The 19,657-nt window shown below is 40.9% G+C and overlaps 1 protein-coding gene across 3 annotated transcripts in view; it reads right to left on the bottom strand.

Annotated features, from left to right (window-relative positions):
- The window catches only part of DCC (DCC netrin 1 receptor), an 882,319-nt gene that overhangs the window by 703,507 nt on the left and 159,155 nt on the right, over nt 1–19,657 (bottom strand). For 2 of the 3 annotated variants that reach the window (XM_061614640.1, XM_061614649.1), the window contains exon 3: nt 16,281–16,565. In XM_061614640.1, coding sequence (XP_061470624.1) covers nt 16,281–16,565 — 285 coding nt within the window. Of the gene's footprint in view, nt 1–7,962; nt 8,357–16,280; nt 16,566–19,657 lie in introns of those variants that run through there. The other variant, XM_061614658.1, reaches the window with a different exon arrangement.

Genomic DNA, 19,657 nt, shown 5'->3' with positions numbered 1-19,657 from the left:
GGTCACTAGGACTGAGACATCTCTCAGGGAACTGATTTAGCCTAATGATGATACCTTTGTGCTTTAACCTTAAAGCAATTCTCCAGAATGGGAATGCAGCCTTCCAGTGCTGGCTGGGACTGGGGTGCTTTAAGTGGTGTTTAAGGAGGTGTGAAGTTTTAATTTCTACTCTTCTAATGCAGCTGTTGCTTAACAACCGTCAAGCTCTTTAAGCGCAAAGCCTGTTGTCTTTTTTTTTTTTTTTACAAAGGTGGAATGGCAATTTTATTTTATTTTTGTGAATGCTGCTTTGTATCCTTCTTATCCTTGCTCCCTCCTAACACCTCCTCCACTGACATGTTTATGCATAGAAATGAATCATCTGAAAAGCCAATTGACTCCAGAATGTTAAACAAGAAATAGACTAACAAGGTTTTCTGCATCTTTGTGCCATTGATTGCCTTTTATTACGTCTCCATTGTACATCTTTCCGTTGAGTGAAGAGACAAAAGAGAAAAGGCTCCATGGGGGGAAAAAACAATGAAAAAAGCTCATTGTAATCTTCCACTAATGACTATGTGGGGTTATTATTTAAAAAATGGAAAAATAATAGTTTCACACAAAAAGCTGCATGGTCCCTATTTATTTAATTTTTAAGCATAAATCCCAATGTTATCTTTATACAGAAGCCTTAAAGATATGGGGTACTTTAAAAAACTGCATCAGTGGAAAGCTTAAGGGGTCTGCTGCCTGCTGGTCTTTGGTCAGGGGTTGGAAACCTTCAGCCTGTAGGCCTAATTAGGCCCACCTGGCCTCCCCATTTGGTCCACAAGGCCATTTGCAGATATTTAAAAGGGGCTCCCTGAAACTGACTATCAGCTGATTGGCAGTTACAGAGAGCCTCTCTTAAGGCACCCTCCCAGCACCAGTCAGCAGATTGGCAACCACCTTTGAACTTTGACAATCCCCTGACATCATTATGACATCAAGTGACATGCCCATGTGTCAAAGTTGGCCCATGGTGGACGGGAGAGATTAGGATCTTGCCTAGTGGCCAGATCTAGTTCTCAACCCTTGTCTTAGATATGTACTTTTCCCTAGCATAACAATACACCTCTGGAGTGATGAGAGTGTGTTGGCCTATTCACTGTTTTTCCTCCGTTCTGGTCTTGAAGCAAATGTTCACATTGTCTGGTCCAGATTACGAAGTGTGGGGTATTAGTGATTGTGCATTGGAAATCGGTGTTCTTTGGGAAAGCTTGTTATGAAAGAAAGCAGGAGTGTGAAACTGTCAGACTTTACTTCTCTCAGATAAGAGCATCCCATAGTTTCAAAGCTGACGTAGCAAGGATAGGGATAAATGAATTTGTCCATTTCAGCTTCTTTCCATTTCTCATTTTTTTCCAACCTTAAGCTCAGTTCATTCCATTTCTGCATGAATACCAAAAAAGTCTTCCCAAAAAGATGGTGTGCCATTTTGTGCATGCTTCCCTTAATGTATGCCATTGTATACATAATTTTGTCTAATATAAACCTTTTTGCAAGGATTTCCCCTAATATTATATAGTTTTGAACACTGAAAATGAAATGGGCTGCCTTCAAGTCGATTCCGACTTATGGCAACCCTATGAATAGGGTGGTCATGGTAAGTGGTATTCAGAGGTGGTTTGCCATTGCCTCCCTCTGAGGCTGAGAAGCAGTGAACATTATACTGTATTTATTAACCTATGCATTTTTCCACACACTTTTTGGTTTGAGAATTGCACCAAAACGTTCTGAGAAGTGCAAATTTCTAAGGACAGCTGTGTTTCAGTTTTCTTACATGTTAAGGAAAATAAGAATTAGGAATAGCCACTTTCAAATGCAAGCTAAAGACATTTGTCCTCCATTCCTAAGCCAGGACCAGTGTTGCTATACTAGATCTGTAGATGACAACCCTATTCCTCTCAAGTATTTATGTGGCATATTTATATTGTAATCTTTTATCTCGTTCTCACACACACATACACAACTTTCTTGTGAGGAACTAGGCCATTCATCCCATTTTAAGCATGAGGAATAGCGCAATTCAAACCCAAGATCCATCAGATTAAGTAGCATTGCCAGCCTGTCTCTCACCCTGACTGAGCAAGAGAAACAATGGAGTAAATCCCCCATGGTCGCTCAGTCGGGGCTTGGCTGGTGGAACTTACATTGATGAAAATCCAAAAAGGGGGCAGGACAGAACAAGGAGAGACTTACACCTATTCCAAACCTTATTCAGCTCAATCATGTGACCGAGGGCCCACTCCTCAAAACTTGGGCCAACACTCACCTGTCAGCTCAGCCAGCAGTAGCCCCTACCAGAGGCTCCTGAATAGAGTTTGGAACAGGAGTAATTTACACCTGATTCCTCTAGTTAGGATTGCTCTGTAACAGAACAACACTACCAAGGCCACCTAAGAGTTCATGCCAGGCAAAGGTGGGATTTAAATCCAGTCTTGTACTTCAACACTCCTTCAATTGAACTACAAGGATACTCCCTAATAACTATTGTCTGTTTGATCTAATTGCTGTCATCTACATAAGAGTACTCCAACCTGCCAAGCATATGTCTTTCATATTTCAATGTACTTTCCTGTAATTTAGGAGGTGAGCATACACTGGAATTGTCAGTGTACTCAATGGATAGCTGAGGTATATTGCACCTTGTATCCAGAGACACGTGCATCATCTCTACCATCCACCTGTCACTCTGGCCTCATCATTCTGGAGGTAGATTTGGGATAGGGAGGAAGGGGTGGTCATTTTCCATGAGCCATCTTTTCCTGGATAAATAAAATGGATAAAATCGGTTTCATCTTCCAAGAGAATATTGTAAACATTTGGGGAGTACCCAACTGTCAGGTTCATCTTCCAAGAGAATATGTAGCGGCTACTAATAACGGCTACAGAATGTTTATTGTTTAACAATCCATACAATTTGTATTTCATTCATCTTCATAACAGACCTGTCAGATCGTGGAGACTGAGGGCATATCTACACAGCAACCTCCTGCTTTATTACAGTAAAAGTGTAGGAAGTTGTAAAAAAAAAAGTGCATAGAAAGATGCTGAGTTAAACTTAGTGCACATACAATGTTGAAGAGTGATTCTGGTATGATATTATAATCTATTATTTGAAAACAGCTAAATCATAGAGCACAGGCACAGTTTGTGGCTACTCCCTGTAAAAGGATGTGGTAGCTGGTGATGAGAAAGATCTCTGCCTGTGATTCAGGAGGGCTGCTAGCAGTCAGAAGTAAAAGGAGAAAATACTAAGGGCCCATTTATACCTAACCTCAAAATCCACGTTTTCCGTATTTGGTTGGTGGCCTTGAGAGCCATACTATGTCTGGTTTGTAGTTGGATTTATTTGTTAAAACATGATTTTCAAGCATCCATACGTATGGGCTTTTTGGGGGGGTCACTTTTGCATTTTCCCACACCCCTAAGTCCACCCCATATGTTGATTACTCCATAACAATAGTTCGCATTTTGCACCCTTTTCCAGAAGAGCGCAAAAACACATGTCTTTAATTAAAAAGCATGTGCAGGTTTGCGTTTAAATAGAAATTCCTTCAACTGCAGAAGGTCTGAATTATTATTTATTATTATTAACAAAAATTACCGAAACTTTTTAAAAAATAAAATGCCCTTATCTGTGCTGTTACGTATAACATAGTGCATACTACTTAAAATTTACTAACACAGAGGTGCATTTTGTGTTTTCAATGAATTTTGTGTAATATTGCAAAATAGCTTTTTAAAGTGTAAATATTATTCATTAAACATTCTATTTTACGTTTGATCACAAAATAGTAGTTTCTTTAAAAAAAAAAAAAAAAGCAATGTGATACAGCTACAGAAGCCAGAAGGAAGAAGTACCCCGGTTCAGTACCAGAATCAGAAATGAACTGTAAGGAAGAAGGAGGGGCCTGGACAGAGGGCGGGATCTAAGCCAGTCATCCACCCATAATAATAAAAAAGACGTCCTTACTATAGAGTTTAGAGCAGCTAATAATCAGGACATTATTATTATTTCTGTCCCAATTATTAATGGAAATGGCAGATTTCTCTAAGGGAAGACTGAAATTGGGGGGGACATGTCATATGGACACTGGCAAATTAGTGGACACACAAGGGGGTTAGACTGCAGATTAAAAGGAGGTGTGGATGGGCCCTCAAATGCAAAGATGAACACTGAATCACTGAACACTAAAGTCAGGATCATTCAGACCATGGTATTCCCGATCTCTATGTACGCATGTGAAAGGTGGACAGTGAAAAAAGCAGGTAAGAGAAAAATAAACTCATTTGAAATGTGGTGTTGGAGGAGAGCTTTGCACATACCATGGACCGCGAAAAAGACAAATAATTGGATGTCAGAACAAATTAAACCGGAACTGTCACTAGAAGCTAAAATGATGAAACTGAGGTTATCATACTTTGGACACATAATGAGAAGACCTGATTCACTAGAAAAGACCACAATGCTGGGAAAAACAGCAGGGAGTAGAAAAAGAGGAAGGCCAAACAAGAGATGGATTAATTCCATAAAAGAAGGCACAGACCTGAAATAACAAGATCTGAACAGGGTGGTTCATGACAGATGCTATTGGAGGTCACTGATTCATAGGGTCGCCATAAGTCATAGTCGACTTGAAGGCACATAACAACAACAATAATGATTGGGCCCTAAGCTAGAGGAACAAACAGTCTGACATGATGTAAGACAGCTTCCTGTGTTCCTAAACACAAGTCTGCCTGCCTACCTGCCTTTATCTCACTTCCCTGCCTCGGTGTGAGAACACACCCAGTCTTTTTTTTTTTTTAATGAAAATTAAACTAAAAGTACATCCTTCCTATACCATCACACAGTTGGGATACTTGTCCGCAAAATCTGATGTTCTCAATCAGCTCTCAGTCACAGTTCTGCATTACTTGTGTGCTGCTGTCTACAGTAGCCTTCCCCATTCAAAAGCACAGCTGTATACCAAGAGTATTATATTCGCTGTTCAAGAAAATGCACAGCTAAATCAACTGCAGATGTGATGTCCATCAGTGATTCAGATATGCCATAGAACATACAATGCCTTGCAAAAGTACTCAGACCCCTTACCAGTACTCTCATATTACTGAATTACTAATGGTACATTGCAGTTTCGTTTTGTATGATATTTTATTTTGAAACACTGAAACTCAAGATCACGTAAAGTGACATTGGTTTTATGATGGGAAATGTTTGTAAGAAACATAAAAAACTGAAACAGGTTGCTTGCATAAGTATTCAACCCCTGTACATTGATATTTGGTAGAGCCACCTTTTGCTGCAATAACAGTTTTAAGTCTTGAGGGGTAGGTATGTACCAGTTTTGCACACAGTGTCGGAGGGACTTTGACCCATTCTTCTTGGCAGATTCACTCCAGGTTGTTCAGGTTGGTTGGATGTTGCTTGTGGACCACAATTTCTCAATGAGATTGAGATCAGGACTTTGACTGGGCCACTGTAGGACATTCAAGTTTTTGCTCTTGAGCCGCTGCAATGTTGCTTTGGCCTTGTGCTTAGAATCACTGTCCTGTTGAAAAGTAATTTTTCTCCCAAGCTTCAGGTTTTTAGTGGACTGAAGCAGGTTCTCTTGCAGTATTTCCCTGTATTTTGTTCCATCCATTCTTCCTTCGATTTTAACAAGATGCCCAGTCCCTGCTGATGAGAAGCATCCCCACAGCATGATGCTGCCACCACCATACTTCACTGTAGGGATGGTGTGTCTTGAGGCTTAGGCAGTGTTAGGTTTGCACCACACATAGCCAGTTGTGTAGTGACAAATTCGTAGCCCCCACTACACTACACTAGTAGTGTTAGCTACTGAAAAGAGTCTTCTCAATAGCCAACTCACCTTCTTTCATTCTGATTGGCTCCAGTCAGCAGGAAAGGACAAGGATTGATTGATTGATTGACTTATTGATTGATTGATTATTTTATTATGGTCAAATTTTAATAAGAAATTTCCTTATAAAGCATAAAAGTATTGAGGGTTAAAATTATTATTTAATCCTTCCTCTCTGACAATCAATAGAAGCTGCAAGGATGCTGGCCACTTTCCTTGTGACCTGGGAATTCCAGTCAGAGAACAAGTATTCCAGATAAAATGAATCAGATCTGCCAGGAGTTTTTGATGATATTGGAGTTATAAAAATCACTCTAAAATCACCCCCGCTAACACCACCTCCTCTTTCTTGGCGGTGCCGATAACGATAATGTTATTGTTATTTAATTTTATTTGTTATTATAATGTTATTTATTTTATTTTATTTTTGTAAATTGTATTGCTTTTATTGTATTTTTATTTTTTATTTTTATTTTTTTATTGGGAGATGCGACGGAAGATGGCTGCTGGCAGGCAGGTCCACTAGCGAGCTCTGGAGCTCATACCCACCTCGCCTCTTTTTTTGCTATCTTTAGAGATATTCTTTGGAAATTTTTATTCTGGAACCAAACAGCATCAACAACACCTATTTTTTGAAGGCTATGGAACCATTTTATCAGCAAGAAAACAGACTCTCTATCAGCCGGTGAGTCACAACTCTGCTTCGCATTACTAACTCAAGGAATATAATTTACCATAACAAAATCTAAGGATTCCTAAGATAAAACTACTTAGCCTTGGAGTCGACAATTTATAATTATACCTCCGTTCATCTTAGAGTTTAAAAGGCAAACCTTATAGTTTTTAAAATGGTTCAAACAAGGAAAAGATGTTATGAACATGACCATAAATCAGACCAGGTTTTGGAAGAATCTGGGAATGGGGATCAACAGCTTAAAATTACAAACTTCTTTTTACCAACCAAAGCGGATAAGACAAAGAGAAATGCGTCACGATCTACTGAGAAAACCCCTTCCCAAATCGAAACAGAACAATTCTGTTCCTGCTTGAGTGAGGAATTCCAGGCAAGGGATGACCCAGAAATTATACAAAGCCTGGTGTATGGAACATCCACAGATCCCCTTTTTGGGCAGACGCATACACCTAGTCTGATCAACTCTCTGCTGCAGGTACCTGAAAGCAAGGAGACGCCATCTTCCTCTCTGTACAAGGACACTGACTTACATTCCCCCTTAGACATTCTGTCTACTGTGCATGCTACAGACATCGACAGCCAGACTCCCATTTTTACTCAATCACAGCCATCTTCTGCCTGCTCTACAGAAGTTACTGAAACCACGGAACTGGCACAAATTGGCCAAAAACTACTTCTAACTGGCCAAAAATGTCTGCAGTTACAATTAGCCATTGTGGCAAAAGAGACTGAAAACATCAAAGCTTTTTTGGAAGAAACAAACAACCTTCTAAAATCATTTATGGAAGAACTATCCAAACTATATTTGAGCCTAAACTACACTCTTCCCCCCCACAAAACAACAACAACACTGAAGTGTGCAAACATAAAGAAACCTCGTATTGCACCTAAGGAGAAAAAATCCAAAAACATAAAAAATTACAAACCGCCAAGGAGTAAGAAGATGAACTTTCAGAAACTTTTTAAAGTACTTAAAGCTCAACAGCAAACAGCTTCGCAAACAAAGAATTTATCTGCTTCATCTACAGCGAGAACACCCCCTAGATCTTATTGCAAAGCCTTACCAGAAAGCAAAAAAAGTCCAAATCTCCCAGAGCTACTTACTCACCCCAACCCGAGGTCCTATAGCGGAATATGCTCTACCAATAACAAGATTTCACGACGAGAGAATACAAATGGGAATTGGCTTCTCAAATATAATTCAAACAAACTTGCACTGCTGAATCTTCCTCTTCTTAACATCAAAGAAAAAGTAAACATCAGGAAGCAAAGAGTGTGTTACGCCCTCCAGTCGTTAGGTGTAATGGATTTACGGCCTGACGATATCTCGTATGTGGAATTCCTTTACAACCCCTCAACAAAAACGTCTGCTTTACTTACCTTTAAATCGGCTGAGACAACAGCACGGATAATTGCAAATAAATCCCTTCTCAGCTACCATGGAATATCCGTTCAGAGACATTTCACAAACCTGGCCAGTCCAATTTCCTTGTTCACAAAGAGAACTCCAACAACAAACCTTATCTCTTCACATGAGAGGAGGAAGTTTTCCTCGAACAGCAGCAAAAATATATCAAACTCTGGAAACTTGGATCCATTCCTGGAACAGCTTCCTCTTAAAAGCACATTAAACATGAACTGCTCTTCTCTATCATTAGGACCAACTATGCTGGAAAAGAATTTATCCCCTTTGACTCCCCCAGCACAAGAAACATTAAACTTTGAAACACTTAACTCCATAAACTCTGATCTTATTATTTTGGATGAAGTAAGCTCCTCCCCACCACCAGCTCCCATTTTCGTTCCGTTACAGTCACCTCCTTCTCTGGTAAACAGTAAGGAAAATCAAGATCTTGCATTTGACTTTGCTTGTGAGGGAGAGGAGGAACTATTAAATAGTTTCCATACATTCACTGAGATTGAACAAAGTGAGGTCATAAACAAAATGCAGAATCTGTTAAACAATCTAAGGGCAAAAAGGACATGTTCCAGATACTTGGAGGACTATGAACTGAACTCACCATCCAGCATTCAAGTTTCTCCTCTGAAAGTTCCCTTAAAGGTACTGCCACATTGTTACTCAAATGTTTGTAGACCTAGCACAATATGTGATGTGATAGTACATGAGGTTCCTGAACTGACTTGACAACCCTTATTAAATTCTAAAAACCCGATTCTATCCTGTGAATCTCCTGAAAAAATGGTAAACCCTCATTTCAGGACACCACAGCACTCACTCTGCAAATCTTATACAGCAAAGGAAATTTCTCATCCTACGAATCCAATTATTAATGCATGCCAGGTTTCTGTTCTCTCACCTAATTTTACATTCCACCTTCTCTCCTGGAACATTGCAGGGTGGAATGCCAAACAAAAAATTCCTGACTTTATTACTTTTCTGAACAAATTTGACTTAATTTTCTTACAGGAGACGTGGTGTACCCTTAAATTAATAGTGGATGGTTTCTCTTGTTCATGTTTACCAGCGACCTATTCCCAACCCAGTTCCAAAGGCAGACCCAAAGGAGGCCTAGCCATACTCATTTCTACTTCTGTAACAGCTCGCTCTATAAGTTTAACCCCTTGTAAAAACATTGCACAGGCTGTTTTATTATCTTTTAGCACATTTTCTCTTCTGTTAGTAAATGTTTATATTCCCCCTCATGCCTCTCGGGCACAAATTGACTGTGACTGGGACGTTCTTACCAATTATCTAACATCACTCGAGGCTAAATTCCCCAAAGCGCCTCTCATTGTTATGGGTGATTTCAACGCCAGGGTCTGGCCCCCACAATGATGCGCTATTTGCTTCAAACTTCTGGGGGGGCGAGGACACCGCCCCATACCTCCCAGGCTATGCTAGGACTTCCAAGGACCCCAAGATAAATTATGGTGGAATATGTTTATACCGATTCCTTGCTAGACACAGCCTAATAATGTTGAACGGTCATAAGCAGATAGATTCATGTGCGGAATTTACCTACATCTCTGGCCTCAGGTGCAGTGTCATCGATTACGCCTTGATCTCGCATTCCCTGTTCAGGTTTATTTTGGACTTTTCTGTCGGCTCCAAACAGGATAGTGATCACCTTCCCCTTACCTTTTCCTTTTATCTACCAGAACGCGGTCACTTGCTCCTTACCCATAAACCAATAGCAAATCTAATCCACCCTACCCATAAAAGGACATTTTGGACTCCCACAGTAGCCTCTAATGTGGCCTTATTTCTCACTTCCCCCTCTGCCCTGTCCTTACAGAGGGAGATCATGCATGCTTCTGATTCATATTTAGCGTCAATAGCGTATAACTCCTTAATTACCAAACTTAAAGCCTCTATTATCCCACCATCTTCTTCCTTCAGGGCTCCTCCTACCACTGGTTTTCCCAGATGGTTTGATAAGGACTGTCTTGATGCTAAGAAACAGCTGAGACGGCTATACCTTCAATATCGACACCAAAATTTAACCACCCTCCCCCCTGAGTATTTTATTATCAAAAAATACTACAAGCATATGATAGTCATCAAAAAAAGGCAGGTGATGCATGAAGATTGGGAAGCCTAAATTCAAGCCTCCAGATCAAATAATTCGAAGTGTTTTTGGGAGCTGATTTCTGGTTCTATGAGCCCACTAAATCCGGCCCCTTGCCACATTTCCCCATACCTCTGGGAGAAATATTTTTCTGCAAACAACGAGACTGTAAATGCTGTTTCCTTTATTGATAATTTAACAAATCTTCCCACTTGGCCACCTGTAACCCAAAAAGAAATTATTGATTTGATTGCTAGCTTGAAATCCGGCAAAGCTCCTGGACCTGATAACATACTTTCTGAAATGTTGAAGGCGCACCAAGCTTGGTGGGCCCCTCTTCTAGCAAATTTCTTTACTCTGATCAATAATTCCGGATGCTTCCCTGAGTCTTGGCTTGAATCCATAGTTATCCCTATATTTAAAAAAGGGAACAAAGAGGACCCAGCAAATTACCGCCCAATTAGCCTCCTTTCCATTATTGGCAAACTATATGCCTGCTACTTAAAAGAGAGACTCTCATCTTGGTTGGAGGAGGATAATATCCTTGGGAGGGAGCAGGCAGCTTTCCGGAAAGGTAGGTCTGGGATAGAACACTGTGTGATTTTAAATCACTTAGCTGAAAAATACAAGAACCGCTGGGGTAACGGCCTGTTTGTTGCCTTTGTCGACTTGAAATCGGCTTTTGATTCCATCCCTAGGGAGATACTATGGGCGAAACTCGCAAAATCTACGATCGACAAGAGACTCCTCTTCTTAATTAGCCGTCTGCACCACCACACATCCTTTCGTGTTAGATGTAGTCGTGAAGGTCATCTCACAAACCCCATTACTACAACAAAAGGAGTCAGACAAGGCTGCATACTAGCCCCACTTTTATTTAATTTTTTCATGAATGATCTGTCCCTTTATTGTCAATCCCCGGACTTCCACCCCCCTAAGTTAGCAAACCTGCATTGTCCCTTGTTATTGTATGCAGATGACGCTGTTCTCCTTTCTGTTTCTAAAGTAGGACTCAAACGCCTAACTAAAGCTTTTATGAGTTTCTGTCATGATAACAAACTATCTATAAACTTTTCCAAAACTAAGATCTTAGCTTTTGCCAAGCACTCTCCTGCTCACGCATGGACAATTAATACCCATAAAATAGAACAGGTTTCTCATTTCAAATACCTTGGTATACTTTTTCATTCCTCTCTGTCCTGGAATCCCCATATCCGAGGGGCTATTTCTACTGCTCGCAACTTAGCCAGTGGTATTCGAAGGTTCTTCTTCACTAAAGGAGGACAATACATTCCGGCAGCCCTAAAGGTTTTTAGATCCAAAACTATTTCTCAACTTCTCTACGGGGTACCTTTATGGATTGGCGCCTTCAACTCTTCTGCGGAGGCAGTTCTCTCCTTGTTTCTCAGACAAATTTTTGGCGTTCCCAGGTGCGTTCCTGCGGCGGTCCTTAGGTTAGAATCTGGCCTAGTCTCACTTGAGTCTCAAGCGTGGTTGGCCGCCCTAAATTTCTGGTTTAAAATGTCTTATGAAAAATCTACTGGCTATCTCCCTTTACTCTGGGAAGACTCTTTTACCTCGAAATGGGCCCGTACGTTTACAAATTACCTTGCAAGTATTGGCCTCTCAATTGAACATCTGATGTCCCTCGCTCCAGAGACAGTTAAACATTCTATCCGGACTCGTATCAACGATATGGACTTCCAACGCTCCATAACTGCAGCCACCTCGACCTGCTCTCCTATTCACTTTGGTCTGAGCTTTGTGCCTATGCTCAGTGCCCCTTATCTGGAAACTCTTACGATCCCCAAATATCGTCTAGCCTTTACAAAGGCTAGATTTAACTGTCTTATCTCTGCCTTACTTGAAGGGAGATTTAAACGTATCCCGTATGCAAACCGATTATGCCTTTGTGGTGTCAGCGCCATAGAAACTCTCTCTCATGTCATCTTTGAGTGCGCCCTATATGACGATATTCGCTCCAAATTCATAACCCCCATCATAAATAAATACCCCTACAAACCGCTTAACTGTTTACTTTTACATCTTTTGTCAGCAGCTAATAAGGATACTATCTTGTCAGTTGCTAAATTTATTTTTGCGGCTCAATCAATTCGGAAGGCATCTATCCTTTCAGAAGTTTCCGCCACCCAACTGTAACTGTTTTCCTTGTTGTTTTATTGTTTTACTGTTTTAACATGACTGCAACTTTGTAACCTTTTATTATAAATGTATGTAGTTTTATTTATAAATGTCTTTTGGTCTATGACCGTATCAATAAAGATTGATTGATTGATATTGTATTTTTATTGTATTTTAAATTGTATTTTTATACCTCTGTTTATTTTTCTTTGTAAGCCGCCTTGAGGGCCTTTGGCTGAAAGGCGGGGTATAAATAAAATGTAATAATGATAATGATGATAATAATAATAATAATAATAATAATAATAAAATCATGATAAAAAGAGCTGTAAAATAACACATGGGCAATTGTCTCCACCTCTCCTGAACTACAAGGGCACAGACACTCTCGATAGGGTACTCTAGGTACGAGAGAGGAAGTTCTAAGCTTAATGGACAATATAAAAACTGACAAATCACCGGGCCCGGATGGCATCCACCCGAGAGTTCTCAAAGAACTCAAAGGTGAAATTGCTGATCTGCTAACTAAAATATGTAACTTGTCCCTTGGGTCCTCCTCCGTGCCTGAGGACTGGAAAGTGGCAAATGTAACGCCAATCTTCAAAAAGGGATCCAGAGGGGATCCCGGAAATTACAGGCCAGTTAGCTTAACTTCTGTCCCTGGAAAACTGGTAGAAAGTATGATTAAAGCTAGATTAACTAAGCACATAGAAGAACAAGCCTTGCTGAAGCAGAGCCAGCATGGCTTCTGCAAGGGAAAGTCCTGTCTCAGTAACCTATTAGAATTCTTTGAGAGTGTCAACAAGCATATAGATAGAGGTGATCCAGTGGACATAGTGTACTTAGACTTTCAAAAAGCGTTTGACAAGGTACCTCACCAAAGGCTTCTGAGGAAGCTTAGCAGTCATGGAATGAGAGGAGAGGTCCTCTTGTGGATAAGGAATTGGTTAAGAAGCAGAAAGCAGAGAGTAGGAATAAACGGACAGTTCTCCCAATGGAGGGCTGTAGAAAGTGGAGTCCCTCAAGGATCGGTATTGGGACCTGTACTTTTCAACTTGTTCATTAATGACCTAGAATTAGAAGTGAGCAGTGAAGTGGCCAAGTTTGCTGATGACACTAAATTGTTCAGGGTTGTTAAAACAAAAAGGGATTGCGAAGAGCTCCAAAAAAACCTCTCCAAACTGAGTGAATGGGCGGAAAAATGGCAAATGCAATTCAATATAAACAAGTGTAAAATTATGCATATTGGAGCAAAAAACCTTAATTTCACATATACGCTCATGGGGTCTGAACTGGCAGTGACCGACCAGGAGAGAGACCTCGGGGTTGTAGTGGACAGCACGATGAAAATGTCGACCCAGTGTGCGGCAGCTGTGAAAAAGGCAAATTCCATGCTAGCGATAATTAGGAAAGGTATTGAAAATAAAACAGCCGATATCATCATGCCGTTGTATAAATCTATGGTGCGGCCGCATTTGGAATACTGTGTACAGTTCTGGTCGCCTCATCTCAAAAAGGATATTATAGAGTTGGAAAAGGTTCAGAAGAGGGCAACCAGAATGATCAAGGGGATGGAGCGACTCCCTTACGAGGAAAGGTTGCAGCATTTGGGGCTTTTTAGTTTAGAGAAAAGGCGGGTCAGAGGAGACATGATAGAAGTGTATAAAATTATGCATGGCATTGAGAAAGTGGATAGAGAAAAGTTCTTCTCCCTCTCTCATAATACTAGAACTTGTGGACATTCAAAGAAGCTAAATGTTGGAAGATTCAGGACAGACAAAAGGAAGTACTTCTTTACTCAGCGCATAGTTAAACTATGGAATTTGCTCCCACAAGATGCAGTAATGGCCACCAGCTTGGATGGCTTTAAATTCATGGAGGACAGGGCTATCAATGGCTACTAGCTGTGATGGCTGTGCTCTGCCACCCTAGTCAGAGGCAGCATGCTTCTGAAAACCAGTTGCTGGAAGCCTCAGGAGGGGAGAGTGTTCTTGCACTCGGGTCCTGCTTGCGGGCTTCCCCCAGGCACCTGGTTGGCCACTGTGAGAACAGGATGCTGGACTAGATGGGCCACTGGCCTGATCCAGCAGGCTCTTCTTATGTTCTTATGTTCTTATGTACTCTCTTGTATCTGCCTTCCAGGAAAGCAGAAGGTAGAACACTGAACTTGGCTAGCGTAAAAACTTTCCTGTATTTAGGGATAGTCAGTTTTGTTAAATAATTTGTGTGTGCAAATGCTGCCATGTTATCCCTCAAGCCTTGGTAGAGTGTGGCCAACACTAGATGTTCTTGGAGTTCAGAGTCCCTAATACGCTGCTTTATAACTGCTTTGGCTTTAGTGTACCAAAAGCCAATATAGCATTTATTTATTTATTATTTATTTATTACACTTATATACCGCCCCATAGCTGAAGCTCTCTGGGTGGTTTACAGCAATTAAAAACATTAAAAACAAATATACAAATTTTAAAAAACGTGTTTTTAAAAAGCAATTTAAAATGCCTGGGAGAAGAGGAAAGTCTTGACCTGGTGCCGAAAAGATAACAGTGTTGGTGCCAGGTGCACCTTGTCAGGGAGATCATTCCATAATTTGGGGGCCACCACTGAGAAGGTCCTCTCCCTTGTTGCCAGAGTCCCAGCTTCCCTCAGAGTAGGCACCTGGAGGAGGGCCTTGGATGTTGAGCATAGTGTATGGGTGGCTTCGTGTTGGGAGAGGCATTGTGGTCCCAAGCCGTGTAAGGCTTTATAGGTTAAAACCAGCACCTTGAATTGGAAGAAAGAGGCAGCTTTTGTAATGTCAGTGTTAGTGTCTTCCTCTATTTTGATTGGAAGATGTCAATCAGCGTCAGTGGGGCTAAACCCACTGGACAAAACAACATCTTCAACCAATAATTCACCTTGAGCATCTACACACACACCTTGATAGAAATTAGCTCTGCCACTAAGCGAAGAATTACATTAGGTACGCAGCACGGGACTCCCAGGATAGCTGTCAGGAATTACAGATTTGTACAAATTACGATTTGTAATTCAGTAATATGAGAGCATTGGTCAGGCGGTCTGAGTACTTTTGCAAGGCACTGTATATCTGAATCAATGTTGTGCATTTGGCTTAATCATACAATATCTTGTATATCATCATCATCATCATCATCACTGTTTATTTGTATGCCACCTTTCCATAACAATTTATGCACAAGGCAGCTCACAACATGACCAGAAAAAAGTTTCACAATTCACTGTAAGAAATAAATTTAAATGGTCAATACGTTATACTGAGTAATGGTACTTTCATAGCTTACCTACACAGAACAGATCTGTGTGTATATATATGTTTGTTTGTTTTTTACATTAGAAGTATAAAATCATAGATAATTATTTTATTTATTTATTTATTTAAAATATTTCTATCTCGCCCTTCTACCCTGTAATAGGGCAGCTTACAATAAAATCGAGCCTGTACATAATAAAATTGTACACAATAAAGACCACAAAAACATTAAAATAAATGAAAATACATAAAATGCAATTAAAATACATAAAATAATATATATATACATATACACACACATATAATTATAATTATAATAGGTCAGCACAAAGCCCTCCACCCTACCTTCATCAGAAATCTGTTCAGAAATGAAAAGGAAATTTGGGGACTTCCAGGGTTCTCCTGGAAGGTTTAAAGGCTACAGTTGGGAAGACCATATAATCTTGAAGTTCTTCATGAAGCAGGCCATTTACATCCAAATGCACAAAGACCATATTCATGGGATTTGCTTTTGTAAAGGTCACATTTACATGCTGCATGCTCTGCCCTTGTAAGGAGACCACACAGACACATCAAGGCACACAAGCATGTCATACTTACCATTTAAATTGCCAAAAAAAAGGTCAACTTTCACAGGCGAAAGTATTCACACCAAAACACACTCGTATATTGGTGGATAAATTTGCATTGCAAACCAGATATATGTCAATATCATTTCTAAGGAGCACTTTAATATATTTAAAAAGGTTTCTTACCTGACAAAACTCTGACTTCTGCTTCATTTCCAGTTCTTGAACTGGCAGGATTTTTTGCAAGGCATCTATAGATTCCGCCATCCCCTGGTTGAATTCGGCTAATTTGTAAAGATCCAGAAGGCAGAACTGCCACGCGGGTATCCCCAGGCTTCAAAACAAGATCTTCTTGGTTTCTCTGCCAGTGGATAGAAGGCATAGGTTCTCCTACAGCTTCGCATTTTAACAACACAGTGTCTCCTGTGAAAGCCGTGACAGAGTCTGTCTGGGATAGAAACCTCAATGGACCTGTGAAAAGAGAAACAAAACACCAGTTGGGAGAGTATCTAAAGCTGAAGAGGTGTCTATCCTGATTGTTTCATGCTGGTTTGGTTTCAGTTAATTGCTCTTCCAGTGTAAACTATGTTTGCAGAGGCTCCATCAGCAATATATATTTAAAGCAGTATCATACCACCTTAAACAATTATGGCTTCCCTCAAGGAATCCTGGGAACTGTGGCTTGTTAAGGTGTTGAGAGTTGTTGCAAGAGCCCTATTCCTCTCAATGGAAATGGACTGCCTTCAAGTCAATTCCGACTTATGGCGACCCTATGAATAGGGTTTTCATGGTAAGCGGTATTCAGAGGTGGTTTACCATTGCTTTCCTCTGAGACTGAGAGGCAATGACTGGCCCAAGGTCACCCAGTGAGCTTCATGGCTGTGTGGGGATTTGAACCCTAGTCTCCCAGGTCGTAGTCCAACACTCAAACCGCTATGCCACAATTCCCAGAGTTCCCTGGGAAAGAGGGACTGACTGTTAAATCCTTCTGGGAACTGTAACTCTGTAAGGGGAATAGGGGTCTCCTAACAACTCTCACCACCCTTAACTAACTAGTTCCCAGGATTCCCTGGGGGGAACCTGTAACTGTTTAAAATGTTATGATACTGCTTTTCAAACAAAACTATGGTTCAGAAGCAGCTTACTAATGACATTCATCAAGATAGGTGGCAGCTGTGAAATCGGTAAATTCCATGTTAGGGATCATGAAAAAGGGGACTGAAAATAAAACTACCAATATCATAATGCTGTCCTAGAAATCTATGGTGCAGTCACACTTGGTATATTGTGAGCAGTTCTGGTCACCTTACCTCCAAAAGAATGCTGTACAGCTGGAAAAGATTTGGAAAAGGGCAACCAATATAGTCAAAGTGTTAGAGCAACTCCTCTATGAGGAAAGATTGAAGCACTGGAGGCTTTTTTGCTTACAAGGAAAGGCAAGGAAGGAAGGATAGAGGTGTATAAAATGTTGCATGGTGTGGGAAAAGTTAACAGAGAGACATTTTTATTCCTCTCTCATAACACTAGAACTCGGAGACATCCAATGAAGCTGCATGATGGAAAAGTCAATGTAGGCAAGTGTGTGTGTGTGTGTGTGTGTGTGTGTGTCACACAATTTTTCACACAATGGGTAATTAAACTCTGGAATTTTCTCTCACAAGAAGAAGTAACAGTCATCAACTTAGATGGCATAAACAGAGGACTGAACAAATGCAGGGAGGATAAGGCTATCCATGGCTACTTCCACTTTTTATCGTCAGGGTTTGATTATACAATTATAATTTGATGCACTACAACTCAGAAACCAGGTGATCTGATCTTCCTTGTTCTGATCTTCTTTGCAGAATGATGGCCCCACCAAAACCCAGTGATCAAATGATAATCTCCCCAGAAAGTGATAAGCTGATCTATATGTGCAGAAAGCTGAGATGAAAATGGAGTGCCAATTAGTTGGGCTGAACCACAATGTGATAGATAGATAGACAGACAGACAGACAGACAGACAGACAGACAGACAGACAGACAGACAGACAGACAATGAGTTAAGCACCAGAACTTATTCAAAATGCTAGGAAAATGTGAAATAATTAAAGATCAGTCAGTCATAAACATCCTTGGGGCTGGTGTGTAAACCTAGGTGAATGCTGGACAGCACACCCTGGGTGCACATGTTGGGTTCACATACCCAAGGCTCACTTAGCAGGGAAGGAGAATTTTCTCCCAATCCTTGGCTGGGATGCCACAGAATGTGGCTGTGGCTACAACTCCCATCAGCATGTCCAATGTTCAGGGATGATGGGAGTTGTAGTTCAGCAAGATCTAGAGGACCACAGGTTCCCTGTCCCTAGTGTGGTCAATACTGAGCTAGATGGGCCAGTGATCTGACTTAGGTTAAGGTAACCTCCTATGTTCCTCTATACCCAGCAAAATCCAGAAGTGAGACTCACTTGTGCTTCCTCCATACCTTTTCCTTAAAGCCTTTTCCCCTTATCTTTGCTCTGTTAATTGAGACAACTGTCAAGAATCAAAGTCTTCCACAGCTCAACTACAATTTGTGTCTTTGTCCCTTCAGGGAAGGTTGCCTCCTAACCATGGTCTCGGAGAATACTCTGTACACCTGCTTTTAAATCCTAATCAGAAAATGGCAGGCAAGCCTGATATGCCCGACAGCCCTGCTGGCAGCCTATCAAAATCCCCATCTTCCCCCTACAGAAGGCCTAATTATTAAGTAATTAAAGTCCATTTAATAAAAAGGGTTTATCATTTGGGGGACAGACCTTGGAGTCTGGATTATGTGCATGGCTACTAAATATTCAGTACATCAGTACAATCCTCCGTGGAGAAGCCCTTTAGAATGCTTTGTTTGTTTCAAATTAAAGTCTGCAAGGTTACTTAACAGAAGGACCCATTTCCCCACCCGCACCCGCCCCTCCCTCCTTCCATTTTTTTTAAAAATTTGCACGACAGCTGAAAGGCAGAGAACCAAAGTAATAGAAAGGAGTCAGTTTGGTTCAGATAATACCAAACAGAACAAGCTATTGCAAACCTGCACAGTCAGATCTTCCAAAATGTTCTTGAGTTCTGCCTCAGTTTCTTTCTTTTGCCATATTTGGCTGGAACTGCGTGGGGCGGTTGGGGTACCCCCACTGCACTGGGCCCATGGGGGCCAGGAACCAAGTCCAAATGTTGGGGGAAACATGCAGGAGACAGGGGAACCACCCTCAGGTGAATCAAAATAAAATGCCCTGCACCCCACTCGAAACTGCATTCAAAGTGGAGAGAAAATGTCAGCGAAATCCTCTTGGGTGGGGTGCAAGGTTTTTGTTGGGCTTGCTGTACTCTTGAGGTGACCAAGGGGTGTTTGAAAGCGTCCTTTCGTAAATTCTGCTAATCAGCTCACCAGCGGTTTGCACTCTGCAGTCTTGCTGGATGCCTGCACCATCCTTCGCTCATCTGCTTTAACTTAAGAGAAGAGGGAAGATCTTCACAATTAGAACTTAAGAACTAGCATTGTGCTGAAAATCTCCCAGTCTGACACTATTTTTTAGACACAGAACAGCAGA

The sequence above is a fragment of the Rhineura floridana genome, chromosome 1 (genome assembly GCF_030035675.1).
Source record: "Rhineura floridana isolate rRhiFlo1 chromosome 1, rRhiFlo1.hap2, whole genome shotgun sequence".
Lineage (NCBI taxonomy): Eukaryota > Metazoa > Chordata > Lepidosauria > Squamata > Rhineuridae > Rhineura > Rhineura floridana.
The sequence above is the reverse complement of the archived record's forward strand: the minus strand, read 5'-3'. Positions and strand labels throughout refer to the sequence as shown.